Raw genomic sequence first — 16,691 nt, forward strand, 5'->3', positions numbered from 1 at the left:
CATTTCCCTCAAGGAATATGAGGTTAGGAGAGTAGACAAACTGACTTCTAAAATCCTCAGTGCATTAAAATATCATACCTGCTGTGAGAGACCCTCATGCAGAGAACATTGAAGCCTTAAATGAAGGAAGAGTTGATCCCTGCTCTCTGAGTGTGGAGGAGTTTCTAGAAAGGTTTCAGAGAAGAGTAGATGTTTGATTTAGTCCTTGAAAAAGGAGATTTCTACCACCTCGCTGAGGCATTGGGAAAGTTGGAAGAGCCAAGGCAGAGAACTGTGAAACATCACTGAAGTTTGTTTGGTGTGGGTGAAGTGTGGCATAATGGCGGGCAAAGGAAGAGTTGAAGCTGAAGGAATGGTAGGTGGCAGACAGCTGCCAGGCGAGTTCTTCGTATGCAGGACACAGGACCTCCCTCAGGACACGCCCTGCCTTAAGCGCCAGTGGCCAGTGGGAGCTGAGGGCAGAGGGGTGACGTGACCAGATGTGTGTTTTACGATCATTCTGGCACAGGTGGATGAATTAGATCAGAAGCAGCTGGGAGGCTGCTGTAAGAGCTGGGGTTGGAGTACATCTGATTTTACAGTCTGACCCTGTGGATTGCTCACCGGTTCTTAGTTTGCTGAGAGAATGTTGAATTTGGTGAAATCTCTTCTTTCATCTGTTGAGACAGTCATATGGAGTTTTTTGTTTTTTCTGTTATGACATCGGGATATATCCTTTTTTTAGTGTAGTACAAGATACATAACATGCAACTGATCACTTTAACCATTTTTAAATGTATATTTCTGTGGCATTAAGTACATCACATTGTTGTGCAACCATCACCACCATCCATCTCCAGAACTTCATCTTCTCTGAGTGAAACTGTACCCATTAATCACTAACTCCCCATTCTCTCCTCTCCCCTATCTCCTGGCATCCTCCCCATTCTCCTCTCTGTCTGTAAATTTTGACTACTCTGGGTACTTTATGTAAATGGAATCGTATGGTGTTTGTCCCTTTGTGACTGGCCTATTTCGTAATGTCTTCAAGGTTCATCCATGCTGTAACATGTCAGAATTTCCTTCCTTATTAATAAAAGGCTGAATAATATTCCTGTGTGTGTGTGTTTACACCAAATTTCATTTATCCACTCACCTGTCGTTGGAAACTTAGTTGCTCCTACTTTAGCCGTTGAGTTTTGATTTTAAAAAATATACCAAAATGATTAGGATTTTGGAAAAAAAAAAAAAAGAGTAGAAGGTGAAGTGTCCTTGCTTTCATATCCAGGAATCCATTTATACCTCAATAGTTTGACTTTAACATTAAAATATAAAAGAACTCTTTAATTTGCTTTGTGAGACTAAACCACTTACTTGTGTGAAATTATAACACCATTAGTTTACCAACCAAACTGTAATATAAAAGTGTTAACATATATATGTAATATATATCTTTTAGTTTTACTTTTCTGCTTAGTTTCCATTATTTGAATAATGTACATGCCCAAAATGCTTATAGGGCTTTGTCCTTAGCTGTTTGATTTCCTGGGACCCAGTGGAGTTCCTCTGGCATCTTGGAGTGCAAATTCTGTATGCCAAAGCGAGAATATTTCTCTCTTATCTCATTTGACAGGAGATTTCAATATTCTACGATGCCCAGAGTAACTAGATGTAAAGGATAATGAAAAAGGCCTATTTTTAAAATCTCAGTAGAACATTAAAACAATTTAATTAAAGCATTCATTTAAGCTTTTAATGTACGAAGGTGTTGCCTTTACAACTTGAAGTAACAAAAAGTGTGGTAGCATTTTAGAATATCTAATTGAGACTGGCTTTGTGCTGGTAGGAGTGTGTCATGAAAGGGTCTGTCACTGAACACATTTTCATAGAATAGGTCTCTTCTTTATGTGAAGTTGTTTTCAGTTTTCACTTTCTGGGTAATTTGTTTGTTTCCTAGTTATAATCAGAAGAAATTATTAATAAATGATAGGCTTCTCTAAAAGCTGTCATCATCCATTTGCTGTGATTTTAAGAATAACCTGGGTTTTTTAAACTTTGTTAAATTTAGTGGGGGGGATGTTATGTGCAGATATACACAGTTATGTACATATGCATGTAGTGACCTTTGAAAAATGTAATCGTGGTTATTTTTGATAAGTCTGTGGTACCTTGGATAATTATGTTGTACTAGGTCTTGAAGGTAAAAAAGTAAGAAGGAAAGGAGGGTGTTACCTTTTCTTCGCTGATGAGGTACAGAAACATAGACTCAGGAATTTCTCTGGAACCAGGACTCAAACCTGAGTCTCTCTCTGGTTTTCACAAACCATACAAGGCACGTGAGTCCTTGAGTCGCTCAGAGCTGCAGTGGCATTGCTGTAATAACAAGCTTCATTTTGAAGCTGAATTACGGTTTGCATTAAGACATTAGAAAGCAATGTAGCTTTGGATTGGAGATGTCTTTTAAATATATTCTGTGAGTTTTCTTTTGTACTTTACTGAGCACTTTGAAAGGAACACTACATGTGCTTTTCTCAAAAAATTCTTTAAACAACCCTGAAAGTGGACATTATCCCCATATTACAGATGAGTAAAATGCAGGTCATTGTGAGGTTAAGTGGGTTGCCCAAAGCCACACTGATTAGAAGTGCTGCAACTCAAATTTGGAACCAGTTTTTCGGTTCTACAGTACATGGTTTGGGCTATGCTACTATACCTCTTTTAGGAAAAGATTGAGAGATCTTATGAGTTACAACCAAAATCTAGTCAGTGGATATTACCTCGAAGTTATTGAAGCCCGAAAATGATCATTTGGTAAAAGGAAAGTACAAGCTGAGCTAACTGATGTCAACCTCTTTGTTCATGTGGTTGACATGACCTGACAGCCTTAATAACTGGTAGAGTCATGAGTTAAATATGCTGTTAAGAATTAATTTAGAGGTCATGTTGACCATAGCTCGTGAAGACTTGTTGCATGTCTGTGGCTTGCTTTATGGCAGAATGCATGGTGCCAATGAGTACAAGATGATGGGTTAGATTCCCAGGATGGGCCACTGAGTTAAGTTGTGTTTTGTAGTCATACATTTTGATTTTGCTGTAGTATAGTTGTCTGGTGGGTCTTGGTGGGAAAGATGGCAGCATCAGAGCAAACCAGCGTACCTATGGAAACGTTTCAGAGCCAGCCTCTTTGCTTGTATGAAACCCCCCTTGGATGAAGCAGCGTCTAGACTTGTTTTTTGGTTTATGTAAGCTCCTTAATAACAGTGCACTTAAAAATAGTTTGTATGAATCTCAACAGAATCTTTTAACTACATTTGATTAGTGGTTCATTCCTATCAGAAAATGGTAACTAGGAGCCTGGATGGCCCAAATCCAGGCATGAAATATGAGGTTGGAAACACATTGTAGTCAGGATCATTCTTTAAAAAATATTTGAAATATCATGTCTAATTTGGTATAGTTAAAGTTAATATTCAGAGAGAATTTCTTTCTTTTAAAAATATTATAAAAAACTAAAAACGGATTATTGACTTCTCTCAATGTTTTAATAAGAGAGTTATAGCTCTCCTTATATTGTTTAATTATATAATCTTGTTTTGGAAGGAACTTTTAGTACTTGGTTTTAAGTGAATTTATATTATTTTATGTTAAGTTTTCAATTTCAATAGGTCTTATATTTTTGAAGGAATAGAGTGAGGGTAGGGGGAGAATGGAGCATTAATTCAGATGGGTTTGTTGAGAATATTTTTCTGAGGAATTGATATCGAAGAATGAGAAGTTGTTAGCTGTGCAAGAGCTGAAGAAAGGGGGTGTCAGGCAAAGACTCTGAAAAGGGGGACTAGGTATATTTCTGAAAGAAGGCCATGTTGCTGGAACACGGCGGGGCCGTGGGGCAAGGAGGGCATAGCCCAAAGAAGGGTGCATGTCGGGAGGGCCAGGCCAGGAATTCCATATAGACAGGGCCATGTAGGTATGTTGTATATTTGAACAATAGGAAACTGTTAAAGGATTGTTAGCAAAGGGAGTGATGTGATGTGGTTTGTCTTTTTTGAATGGTTGCTCTGTCTGCTATGAGAAGAATGCATTGGCAGGGACAACTCTGGAAGCCAGGAGCCCAGTTATGAGGCTCGTTCAAAAAATGAGGCAGGAGAAGTGCTGGCTTGGTCTAGGTTTAGTATGGGTGTGGAGAAAGGTGAATGAATTCAAGATAAGTTTTGGGGATAGAAATGGTGGAACTTGGTGATGGATTAAATATAGGTAGTGAGAGAGAGGTAGGAATCCAGAACAACTCCAACATTTCTGCTTTGAGTAATGGAGAGTAGTATGGTGGTACCATTACCAAAAAGGGGAGGACAAATGGAGAAATAAGGGGAGATGGAGACTAGGGAGTTCAATTTTATACTTACTAGGCTTGTATTTCCTATGAATCATTCAGGGACCATGTCAAGAGGGCAATCAAATATCCAAATCTGGAGCTCATTGAAGTTCACATTTGGAAATAAAGTGGTAATAGATTAATGTTTACATCAGTTTAATTCAACTGACTCCTGTATGTTCAGGCACTGTGATAGGCACTGCGGATAAGACTTGAATACAAGCTTCTTGATGTTAGGAATTCTGTTATGCTTTTTTATATCAAGCTACCAGTATAGTACTTAGCACATAGTAAACATATAGTAAATATATACCAAATGAACAAATGATCTAGAAATAAGGTAATATCAGAGAGTTTCTTAGAGAACTAATTTTCCATTTATAGTCCTGCTCTTTATTCTTTCATATATGTAAGAGATGAACTATTATTATAAAATTGATTTGATACTGTTAAAATGTTCTCCCTGAGAGAGCTTTCTGTGTAAGTGGCGACACATCACGTAGCCTAATAAGCTACATCCACTCCACAGTGTAGACCCTGTTTCATGTCTAATGTATTTAACATGGAGTGTCTTTAGGTATAATTTCACAAACATTTCTAAATTTACTTAAAAAATATTTTTGTTAGAAACTGATGCTTTCCTTTTGATTGTTTTTTTTACTGCTGAAAAAATTACTCCTATTCTTTTATCTGTGAATCCATAGGGATTACTAAATTCAATTAAAATGAATTTGTAAGTCATGCTTTTTTTTTTTTTTTTTTGTGGTACACGGGCCTCTCACTGTTGTGGCCTCTGCCGTTGCGGAGCACAGGCTCCGGACGTGCAGGCTCAGCGGCCATGGCTCACGGGCCTAGCTGCTCCACAGCATGTGGGATCTTCCTGGACCAGGGCATGAGCCCGTGTCCCCTACACTGGCAGGCGGACTCTCAACCACTGTGCCACCAGGGAAGCCCCGAATGTCGTGCTTTTTTAAAAAAATTTTATTTTATTGAAGTATAGTTGATTACAATGCTGTTACTTTCTGGTGTGCAGCAAAGTGATTCAGTTATACATATATATAATAGGTTACATTTGCTAATCCCAAACTCCCAATCCATCCCTCCCCTACTCCGCCTCTCCCTTGGCAACCACAAGTCTGTTCTCCCTGTGAGTCTGTTTCTGTTTTATAAATAAGTTTATGTCATATTTTAGACTCCACATGTAAGTGATATCATATGGTATATTTGTCTTTCTCTGTCTGACTGACTTCGCTTAGTATGATAGTCTCTAGGTCCACCCATGTTGCTGCAAATGGCATTATTTTGTTCTTTTTTATGTGTGAGTAATATTCCATTGTGCGTGTGTGTGTGTGCGTGTGTGTGTGTGTGTGTGTGTGTGTGTGTTTACACCACATCTTTGTCCATTCATCTGTCAATGGATATTTAGGTTGTTTTCATGTCTTGGCTATTGTAAATGGTGCCGTTCTGTATTGTAAATGGGGTGTATGTATCTTTTTGAATTATAGTTTTTTTTCCGGATATATGCCCAGGAGTGGGATTGCTGGATCATATGGCAATTCTGTTTTTGCTTTTTGAGGAACCTCCATACTGTTTTCCATAGTGGCTGCACCAATTTACATTCCCACCATCAGTGTAGGAGGGTTTCATTTTCTCCACACCCTTTCCAGCATTTGTTATCTGTAGACTTTTTAGTGATGGCCATTCTGTGACCGGTGTGAAGTGGTACCTCATTGTAGTTTTGATTTTCATTTCTTTAATAATTAGTGATGTTGATGAGCATCTTTTCATGTGCCTCTTGGCCATCTGTATGTCTTCTTTGGAGAAATGTCTGTTTAGGTCTTCTGCCCATTTTTTGATGGGGTGGTTTGTTTTTTGTTATTGAGTTATATGAGCTGTTTGTATATTTTGGAAATTAAGCCCTTGTCGATCGCATCATTTGTAAATATTTTCTCCCAGTCCGTAGGTTGACTTCTAGTTTTGTTTATGGTTTCCTTTGCTTTGCAAAAGCTTATAAATTTGATTAGGTCCTATTTGTTTATTTTTGCTTTTGTTTCTATTGCCTTGGGAGACCATGAAAGTCATGCATTTAATGTGTATCCCTCCTTTACCATAGGAATGACAGTAAGTGCTAATAAAGATGGCTTGGGGATGATTGTTCGAAGCATTATTCATGGAGGTGCCATTAGTCGAGATGGTCGGATTGCTGTTGGGGACTGCATCTTGTCTATTAATGAAGAGTCTACTATCAGTTTAACCAATACCCAAGCACGAGCCATGTTGAGAAGGCATTCTCTCATTGGGCCAGACATAAAGTAAGTATCATTTGGATCCTATTTTGGCTTGGGAAATTCAGGAATTTCAATTCATTAATCAGAATTTTTTTCTCAGTACATACTTTTGTTTGATATACAAAAATTATTATATATTTATTTAATATAAATCACTGAAGAATTTGACTATTCCTGAGGAGTTATTGATTGTATTGATTGTAGTCTTTAGGACACTATATCTACAATCAATAACTTCTTAATACTAACAATACTGAAATACAGTTGACCCTTGAACAACACAGGTTTGAACTGCACAGGTCCAAATATACCCAGATCTTTGTCAGTAAATACACAGTTGGCTCTCTCTGGGTTTCACATCCTCAGGGGCAACCACCTTGGATCAAAATTTCCATCTGAGGTTGACTGAACCATGGGTATAGAGGGCCAGCTGTACTCTGCCATTTTATATGTCAGGGACTTGAGCATCCGTGGAGTTCGGTATCCATGGCGGCCCCTGGAACCAGTCCCCTGCAGGTACCTAGGGACAGCTATACTTCAAAACGATGTTGCCTTCTATTTTTAATTCTCCAGTGATTTCTGCAAAAATCTTAGATGTGAGAGATACGAAATCTCTTAATAGAGCAGGACAGTCCACTCTTAGGAACTTACAAAGAAGTTTGGATTGGCCTCAGTAGAGCAGATTGTGCACTACCTAATGATCTGTCTGAATCCTCCAAGTCAGCCAGTTCTGTAAGGGCCAAGCACGGTAAAGATTGTACAGAACAGTGTCAGTCTGACCCATAATTTATCCTTTGTTGAACTGCCTCATGACATAAGAGAATTCACCAAAATGTTGATATGGTCTGATGGTATGTCATATAGGCTATTTTGTCAGGAAGTGTTTAAGTTTCTCATCATCCCATAATGTACTAAAAGCATGTCATATATGTGGTTTGTTTTTTAAGTCACTAGATGTTTCTTGAGCCAGCATAAAAATCAGTTAATAACTTTATTGTCACACCTCAGCAGTGTAAAAGCGTTCCTTTTTTTCTCTAGCATTAGTAATTGAATACTTGCATATAAGGGATAAAATAGTAAAATAAGAGTTCAGGGAGAGATTGTTTACTTTAAGTTGATATGAGGAATACTAGTATGGGAGACTTTTTTTGTATTAATATTATCTAACTGACTGAATTCTGTATTATTCTTCTGCAAAATACATATCAGTAGAGCTTAGGTAAGAAAACTGTATTTACAACCTGTTTCTCATTTTTCTATCAATAAAAAGCAGAAAAATATATGCTGTTTAGAGTGCATTCTGCTGTCTTATAAAAAGGAGGTTTTATTTTTAGGGCAGAATTTCACTCACGGGCTTTCATATTTTTGCCTGCCTTTTTGGCTTTTATTTTATAATGAAACAGATCATCAGATCATGTGACGGTTCCATAATTATCTTATTAATCACGCAAGTACAAGCGAAGATCATTAAAAATGTCAGTGCCTCTACAGTAAATAAAAAGAGAAACGTTAAGTGCTTTCCTCACCACTTGCAGGCTAGTGTCCATTCATTTTGCTTCAAAGATGAATGATAAGGATCTACATGGAGACTCTTTACTGCCGGGGTTTTAGCTTATGTAGTTTTGAAGTACCATAAAATACAGATGGTCTCGTAACTGATCATTTGATTTATTGTGTGATAATGCACGTCTTATGTCGTGAGCCCTGATGCAGGTCTCCTGTCCACTTTTTGGCACTGAGCACCAGAATCGGTACTTGGTTTTAACCTTCCCTCGCTGTTCTAATGTACTGCAGATCTTAAAAAGTGGCCCAAAAATAAGATCATTGTGACATTGATTTAGCGTAAGTCATGTACCTAGTCAACTCTAGAAAAGGTGTCAGGTACATTTTCAGGCTACAAAGCCTTTTTTTCTTTCCTGTTTTGTGGGGGGTTTTTTGGGGGGGGGTTGTTTTGATTTGTTTTGTTGTTTGTTTTCCCACCCTCTGATTTAGCACCAGGATTTACCCACTTATGCATTCAGCAGCTTTATTAAGACTGTAAGAGTATCTAGAGAGCTAGTTTCATAAAAAATTGATTTAGGATTCCAGGAAGCAAAATGTAATGTATCTTACATTAAAAAGAGAAAATAAGAAAAATCCTACAACCTTCCCTCCTCTGGAAATCAGTCAGTCAGTCAGTCTCTTTCTCACATGCTCGCATGCATGCATACACACACTCACAAACACACCCACAAATTACATGGATTTCTCCTCAGGTATCCTATTAAAGCCGTGATTAGGATGGCTATAGTTTTGACTCATTGGGTAAATGATAAAAAGAAATGAGAATCATAGAGTCCTTTTTTAGAAAAATTGTGTCAAGTGGTAAAACAGATAGCCATTTAGATTGACCAGGGCTGAGCAGTGTGTTCCATGCATTTTGCATGGTGTTTTTGGCCATTTCTCCTCCCTGTCACTTGCCTTCATGAAGCAAAAGGTGTAAAATTACCTTGAAAACTCTGTGGGTAATCCTTCTAAATGGAAAGTCTAGTCCTTCCATTACTCTGCATGGAACCATAATGTTAAGTGCTAGTTAAGTGTTGTGGTCATTGCTTTAATCTAGGCTCCATCCATGTCTCTTCCTTCCTCTTGATTTCTTGTTAGGAAGCTAGCTTAATCTGGGCTGGTGGTGGAGGAATGTATTGCAGGGACTTAAAAAAAGGGACTCTAATTGGTTCAGTTATATAACTGATTGGTTTTAGGAAAAGCATTGCTTATGGAGACAACACACTGGCTTCTTTTTTGCCGCTTACGAGAGATGACTAGGAACTTTGTGTATGCGTGTTCGTGTGTGCCTGGGTAGATAATTTGAGTTTCAAGAGTTCAGGAACAGCCAGTGTAAGTTCCAGGTTTCATTATTTTCTATGGAAAACCAGATGTGAAGCCTCACCAGAATGCATCCTGTCTCACTTCGCACTCCACCTTGCCAGGAGTGCTTATGTTTCTGTAATAATAGCCAGGGTTTTGCGCTTAGCAGCAGCTGCTTGTAACATCTGCCAGATAATTACCGAGCTGAATCAGAATTCACCTGCCTTAACCTAAAGTGTGGGATGAATTCCTGATCAAGGAATAAAAGATTGATTGCAGTTACATTTTTCTGTGCTTGTTAATAATCACTGCTATAGACACCAGTAAAGAGCAGATGCTTTTCTGGGGGAGGTGTAGATAGGAGGGAGGTGGAAAGGGGAAAAAACAACCAGGAGGACCCACTTTTAACTACATATACATGCATCTCACATTCAGCACAAGACATTGACATTTGTTAACACCATTGTAAAAAGATGCTGCGGTGTGTGCTTCACATTCTAGATTCTCTGCAGCACCTGCTGACGATCGAGCCCCCTTTTATGTGTGAGTAATGGTGATTGAAAAGCTCATTATGGCTGCGTGTTACAACTTGTCTGTGAAACCTCTTCATGCTTTTGTAACATCCCGATGTGGGGATAGACCCAGACAGAGATTCAGTGTCTATACATTTTGGCTTTTTTTTTTTCTCCTTTATGTAAGAACGTACTTCCAACAGAGCTGTGAGATGGTTACATTTTCACATTGTACTGGTGATTGTGAACTCATTTTAAAATCACATCTTCCTACTACTAAGCTTTCCAGCTCTTTTTTCAGGGAGCGATCCTGTCTGCATATGCAGACGCAACCTCTGGATTAATAGCTGTGTCACATTTCAGCATCACTAATGCTATTCTTTTTCTTCCACTCCACATGTAACCTAAGGTTAGTTTGCCTTTAAGAATTTTTAATACAACTCTCAAATAAGCAGTTTCAGTGTGTTTATGCAGTTCATAATGTAGTTTGGTGTTCTGGGTTGGTGTCTGGAGGTTTTGTGTGGCCGTGTGACCAGGCATGTATTATAATTGTTCTGCATGGGCTAATGCATTGTGGGATGCTTGTTCCGATGGCCTTGCTGTCTGTGTTGGGCTAAATATTTATGAAAACTGCTTTCTTTCCTCTTTCTCACTGCTCTAAAATATAAGAAAAATATTTGTAAAGCTCTTCCTCCCCCACCTCTTGGTAAAGGGTAAACACCTTTGAATAAATATAGAGGAGAATTCATTTTCAACAGTGTTTGGGATAGAAACGGCTTTTCCTTCTCAAACCGATTAAAAAATTAAATACTTTTAACTGATTATTCTTATTTTGCCTGTTGTGTTCTAGCTTCTTCTCCTCACCTCTTCCTGGCTTTTTTTCTTAAGGTATTATTTAGGTGAGTTTTAACTTTACTGAACCTTCAGAAATAATACCAGTTTTCTTGAATAGGCTTTTCAGGTTTTAGTTTTCTTTGTGTAAAGGCAGTCAGTCTTCTTCCCCAACCTAATGTGTTAAACATTTTTGACTCATTATTTTTGAAGGGATAAATGCAAATTTGCTATTCAGTATACTTTTGTAACACTATAGAGAAGGTGTTTTATAGATGAATAAATAAAGTAGCATCAGAATTAAAATGCAGCTCTCTCACCCAGCCTAGTCCTAAATCCACTGAAACTGTGTTTTTTACTTCCGTTTGATCCTTGAGGTAAAAGTGTCGCAAAGTGTCGTAAGGGTCCACGGCTTATGCCAGAATGCTCAGGTGTGGCCACGCTGGCTGACACTCTGTTAGAGCACTGTGTTATGTTTGTATTGTGCTTCTTGGCTTACCGTAGTCTCATAAAAAGTGACATCCTTTTTGTGATTGAGGATATGGACATTCACTGGTGGTGATGTACGCTACCAGAACACTCTGGAGAAGCAGCAGAACTGTGTTCTCTGACTCTAAACCTAAGCGACCTCACAGAGTGAATGCTTTTTATGGAAATCACCAGTATGTCTGAAATTATATATCTTCCTCACTCAATAAATTATGCCATTGGTATAATTCTTATTTTTTTATAACATGGAAGACAATCCTTTTTCTTTGCCCTTTAGTGCTAGGGTTTTTTTGTTTGTTTGTTTTTGTTTTTGCGGTACGCGGGGCTCTCACTGCTGTGGCCTCTCGTTGCGGAGCACAGGCTCTGGACGCGCAGGTTCAGCGGCCATGGCTCACGGGCCCAGCCGCTCCGCGGCATGTGGGATCTTCCCAGACCGGGCATGAACCCGCGTCCCCTGCATCGGCAGGCGGACTCTCAACCACTGCGCCACCAGGGAAGCCCAGTGCTAGGGTTTTGATACTTATTGTCTTCATGGGTAAGCTATGGTTAGCCAGTTTAATAGTCTTCATGATTTTTGTGAAGACTTTTTTAATACTCTTTTTGATTGTTGATACATACTTTTGTGTCTTTGTACAAATATGCTGAACCGACTTCAAATGCATTCTTTCTCTTGCCTTACTATTCATTAATTTGAGGATCTCGGAACAGACTACTTAAACAAGTCAATCAGTTGTGTAGCCTGATAGGACAGCAGTAAACTTAAATTTTCAAGTGTCAGTTTCTAAGCATTATAGCTGTAATAAGCATCTTACTCTGTGCCTTCCACATTATAGGCATTCAGCCAGCACTTGTTGAATTAGTAAGAGACCATTCAGGTGTACACAGTAGGCTTTTCTCTGAAACCAAAATGAACATATAAGAAGTTGCTACAAATTAGTAATAGAGTCTTTCCATAAACTTATAATGGTTTAACTTCAGACTTGGGAGTTAATAATTTAATAAAGCTAGGATATGATTATTGATAATGCTTGTTAATGTCCAAAATTAATTGTGTATTATGGGAGAATGTAAAGTAATTTGGTATACCCAGTGTTTTAATAGAGTTCACCTCATTTGTTTCTGCTAAGGAACCCAAAAATCTTTGGACAAAATAATGTTATTACTGACAATTATTTTTCTAAGGATTTATAGATTTCTTTAATTTCAAAAAATTCCTGTTAGTGTTCTCATCTGGAAATAGATATTATGCTATTTTCCTCCCCCATATAATTATTGGTAAACACATAGTTTATCAGCAGTGTTTAAAATTTTAATTTCTGTTGTTATTCTTGCCTATAGGATACTTTATCCTTTTGAAGTTTGGATTTTCCACTGAGTTAAGCCAATTTAAATGAGTTCTGTGAAAAAGTAGAGGTGAAGGGACAATATAATTTTATTTTATATTTTGGAAGATTCCCCTAACAGGCAAAACTTTGCTTCCCTTTGCTTTCATGGATTGTGTCTTGTTCCAGAATTACTTATGTGCCTGCAGAACACTTAGAAGAGTTCAAAATAAGTTTGGGACAACAGTCTGGAGGAATAATGGCACTGGATATTTTTTCTTCCTACACTGGCAGGTAAGTGAAACTGTAAATCTGCTACAGTGAATGAATGATACAGCAAGTTATAAAGAAGAGTTTTGAATCCAGAGTCAGAGAGTAGTAGAAATGAAGGACTGGATTCCTTTTCTCTCTTTCAAGATTTTAAAAAAATATTCAGCCCTTTCCCCCATATTACTTAAGGAGTGATCATATATTGTGGAAAATTTGGAAAAAACTGTGAAAAATCAAATCAAGAAATTAAAACATCTTTAGTTGTACCACTCAGTATAGCACTTTCATCATACTGAGTTTTGGGAATTTACCCCAGATATGAGTATGATTTCATTAACTCCCTGGAACCTACAATTTGTATGGTATTGTATCACTTTTCCTCTTTCATAAGCAAACATTTTCAGAAATTTTATTTCTTTATTAACGTACATAAAGATTCAGAAACATTTTCAATAGTTATGTTTTTACTGTTTTGGAGAACGTTGAGCTGAATGTCTTTGTATGTATGCATGTTAGGAAATAGTGTATATGGCTTTTTAAAGCCTTTTGATATGCAGTGTATTAAGAACCTTTAAATAATACAGGAGAAGTGGTCCCCTCCACCCCCCCATTAGGAAAGGCAGAAACTAGGTTTTGATGATGATGCTGAGTTCAGCACAGGGAGAGAAATAATGTCATACTGCTTTTCCGGGAAGAATGAACCACTTTACACTTCCAGCTGTGGGCCTGTTTTTTTTCAGTTGCATTAGCAACTGAGCAACAGATTTCTCTTTAAGCATGCTGTAGAGAAAAATGGCTTTGCAAACATTCTGAGGTTTGCTCACAAAATTTCTAACATCCCAGGGCACCCTGGTGTCCAGTGACTTTGCAGGCATCACGATATCCCATTGCTCTTTCCTTTACAAATTGCACATGGCTGCAGCTATCCAGAAAGCGTCAGGGAAGGAAAGGTGTGTTATGTGTTTAATAAAAGCAAAGAATGTCATGGCCCTTAGGGCCTCTTGAATTTTATGGGAAAAGGAGTATTCATTCCACCCTGCACAAAACTCAGCCATACTCCTGTCTAGAATTTCCATCTCGGGGTTAATGACATGAATTGATTACAGCTATCTGGTACTTCCTATTAAAGTGGTAAAATCAGTAATTCCAGTGTCCTCTGAAATATCATTTCAGATGGCTTAATTAAAGAATATGCCAAGATAACATGGCATTCTTACTAAGTTCTGAGGCCTTAAAAGCACTCAAAAATTTACTATTGGAGCAAAAGAGCCACTTTCAGCACTGTGCTTCCCTCACAGCACAGAAGGGAGAAGGGCCTGAACTGTACAATGCTGTGACTAGCTGCTTCCCTGCAGAAAAAGTGTATTTGCAATTAATGTAAGGGTGCTCAAAACAAAGTGGTCTTTGTCCTACACAGGAGGAATCTGCACCGGAGAGGTTAAGTTACTTGCCCAAGTTTCATAGCTAATAAGTGGCAGAGTCAAGGTTAGATGCATGCAGTCAGGCTCCATGTTCTTAATCATTGGATCCAAAAAAGAATTGCACAAGCCCAGTATAAAAATATGGGGCAGCATAGCATGGAGGTTGAGAGTTCAGGTTTTGTAATAAGATGGCCTCAATTCAAGTCTCACCTCTGCTCCTTCACTGTGTGACTTTGTGCCAATTTCTGGCACCTTAATGCACATGAAAGAGTTATTATAGTTGACAGAAATTTCGTTGATATTCAATAGCAAACATGAGTGCAAATTTCATTCTTGGCTGAGTGAGTGCTGGGGAACAGAACCGGTCCATTCTGCTCTTTGGAGCACATGATCCAAGACCCATAAACCCCAGCCTAAGATGGATAAAGAATAATCAGCACATTTACAGGAGCATATCTGAGTTAGTGAAATGATTTGAGATTGGGGAATCATTTGAAGAGAATGGGGTTTTTGTATCAGAAGACTCAGGATATTCATCATCTTATAGCTCAAAGGGCAGGAGGATGTGATGTAATGTGTGTGCTTGGGTCTGAGCAGCTCCCCCAGCTTGGGCTTTAGGGGTAAGAACTGAATATTTTAGGTACTCTTTCAAAGTTCTCACTCCTGTCTATGTTCCTTACCTGCTTTTTCTATCATATTCTCTCCAGTGGTGTTTCCAGAGGGTTAGGCCTTGTATCTGCCTTGCATCTTATGAATTGAGCTTCACTCAGACTAGTTCTCAGTCAGCTACTTAACATCGTTTTGAAAATCCTTCTTTGGAGCCATTCTCAACCATCGTGTCCCACTGTCGGGCTTAGGCTCTGGGGACCCCAGCCTCATTTAGAGTCTCCTTTCTCAGTTTACACAGAGGGGGAATTTAGTCACACAACCGATGGGTAGGAACCACAGGCAGGTGGATTTCCTTTTAACAGATGAAAAACAAAAATCTGACATTCAGGTCAGAGAAAGAATGAGACGTTCAGGGAGAGCCTGGACAAATTATTGGGCAGAAATGTTGGGAAACATTCAAACACAGTTGGATTATTGGATTAGATGACTTCTCATCTCAAAGTCTGAAGATGATATAATTTGATAGAATTATATCTGTTCGGATATACTACTGTGTATCACTAAGGTGTATTTTCATGTTCATGCTGAGTAGAATCAAATTCATTATTCCTGTCAGGGGAGAATGGATATAATCTGAACATACACTGTCTTGAGATTTTTTCAATTTCTATAAAAATCAACTGCAAACATTTATTGAATTAGAGTTTTTAAAGCCTTCTCTATTTTCAAAAGAACATGTTGGCATGTTTCTTTAGAAATCCATTTTTTACTAACAGCGTAAGGCCACACCATAATTGATTTAACCATTCTCTATGGCCCTTACAATGCCATTTGTTGATGCAAAGTGTTCCTTTGGGAAAACAAAATGTTTCTTGACAAGGTTATTATTTTACAGTTTTATTTATAGTCAGTTAACAGATTGGACACATTTTGCTGTATGCCTGGCATTTGGCAAAATCTGAATTCCTACAGAAATTGAAAACTGACCTTGAACACAAGCGTACTGCAAACTGCTTCCTGTAAGGAGAATTCTGTGTCTGGCTCCTTTGGATGGGCTGAGCTGGACCATAAGCATTTTCCATCTGTCTTCAAAAGTTGAAGGGAAAGCATTGGTCCATCCTGAGGAAGCAGAGATGCTACATTCCTGGTGTACTTGATGATAAGCTCTTTCAGGCCAGGGATCGATCAGGGCTTTGCAAGCTCATAACCCACATGGTGCTTCTACTTTCTTGCGCACAGTAAGCATTTAAGAAATAACTTGTTGGGCTTCCCTGGTGGCGCAGTGGTTGAGAGTCCTCCTGCCGATGCAGGGGACGTGCGTTCGTGCCCTGGTTCGTGCCGTGGAGCGGCTGGGCCCGTGGGCCCTGGCCGCTGAGCCTGCGCGTCCAGGGCCTGTGCTCTGCGACGGGAGAGGCCACAACGGTGAGAGGCCCGCGTACCACAAAAAAAAAAAAAAACAAAAAAACCCCAAAAAACTTGTTGAATAGTTCTCTTTAAAATTCTGGCATTTTCCCTTTCTTTTCATGCCTTTCCTTTCTTTGTCCATGTTTCATTAGGAAAGAGACAGACTAGACAAGATTCTTTGTGTTCTGCTGTATCTCCAGACTCAGTTATAGTAGATTGATTCTAATATAAGACTTTTATGTAAAATGAAATACGGGTTTTGTTTTTCCCCTTAATGTAAATTATTATCTACTTATTAGTTAAGTATGGTGAAAATATAAAGCAGTTCTGCATTTTTAGCCAAACCA

The 16,691-nt window shown here is 38.6% G+C and overlaps 1 protein-coding gene across 3 annotated transcripts in view; it reads left to right on the forward strand.

Moving 5' to 3' along the window:
• The window catches only part of MPDZ (multiple PDZ domain crumbs cell polarity complex component), a 779,300-nt gene that overhangs the window by 588,580 nt on the left and 174,029 nt on the right, over positions 1 to 16,691 (forward strand). For all 3 annotated transcript variants that reach the window (XM_079926367.1, XM_079926366.1, XM_079926365.1), the window contains exons 30-31: positions 6,465 to 6,663; positions 12,830 to 12,934. In XM_079926367.1, the coding sequence (XP_079782493.1) occupies positions 6,465 to 6,663; positions 12,830 to 12,934 (304 nt within the window). The remainder of the gene's footprint in view (positions 1 to 6,464; positions 6,664 to 12,829; positions 12,935 to 16,691) is intronic.

Source organism: Stenella coeruleoalba (assembly GCF_951394435.1).
Source record: "Stenella coeruleoalba genome assembly, chromosome: 7".
Classification (NCBI taxonomy): domain Eukaryota; kingdom Metazoa; phylum Chordata; class Mammalia; order Artiodactyla; family Delphinidae; genus Stenella; species Stenella coeruleoalba.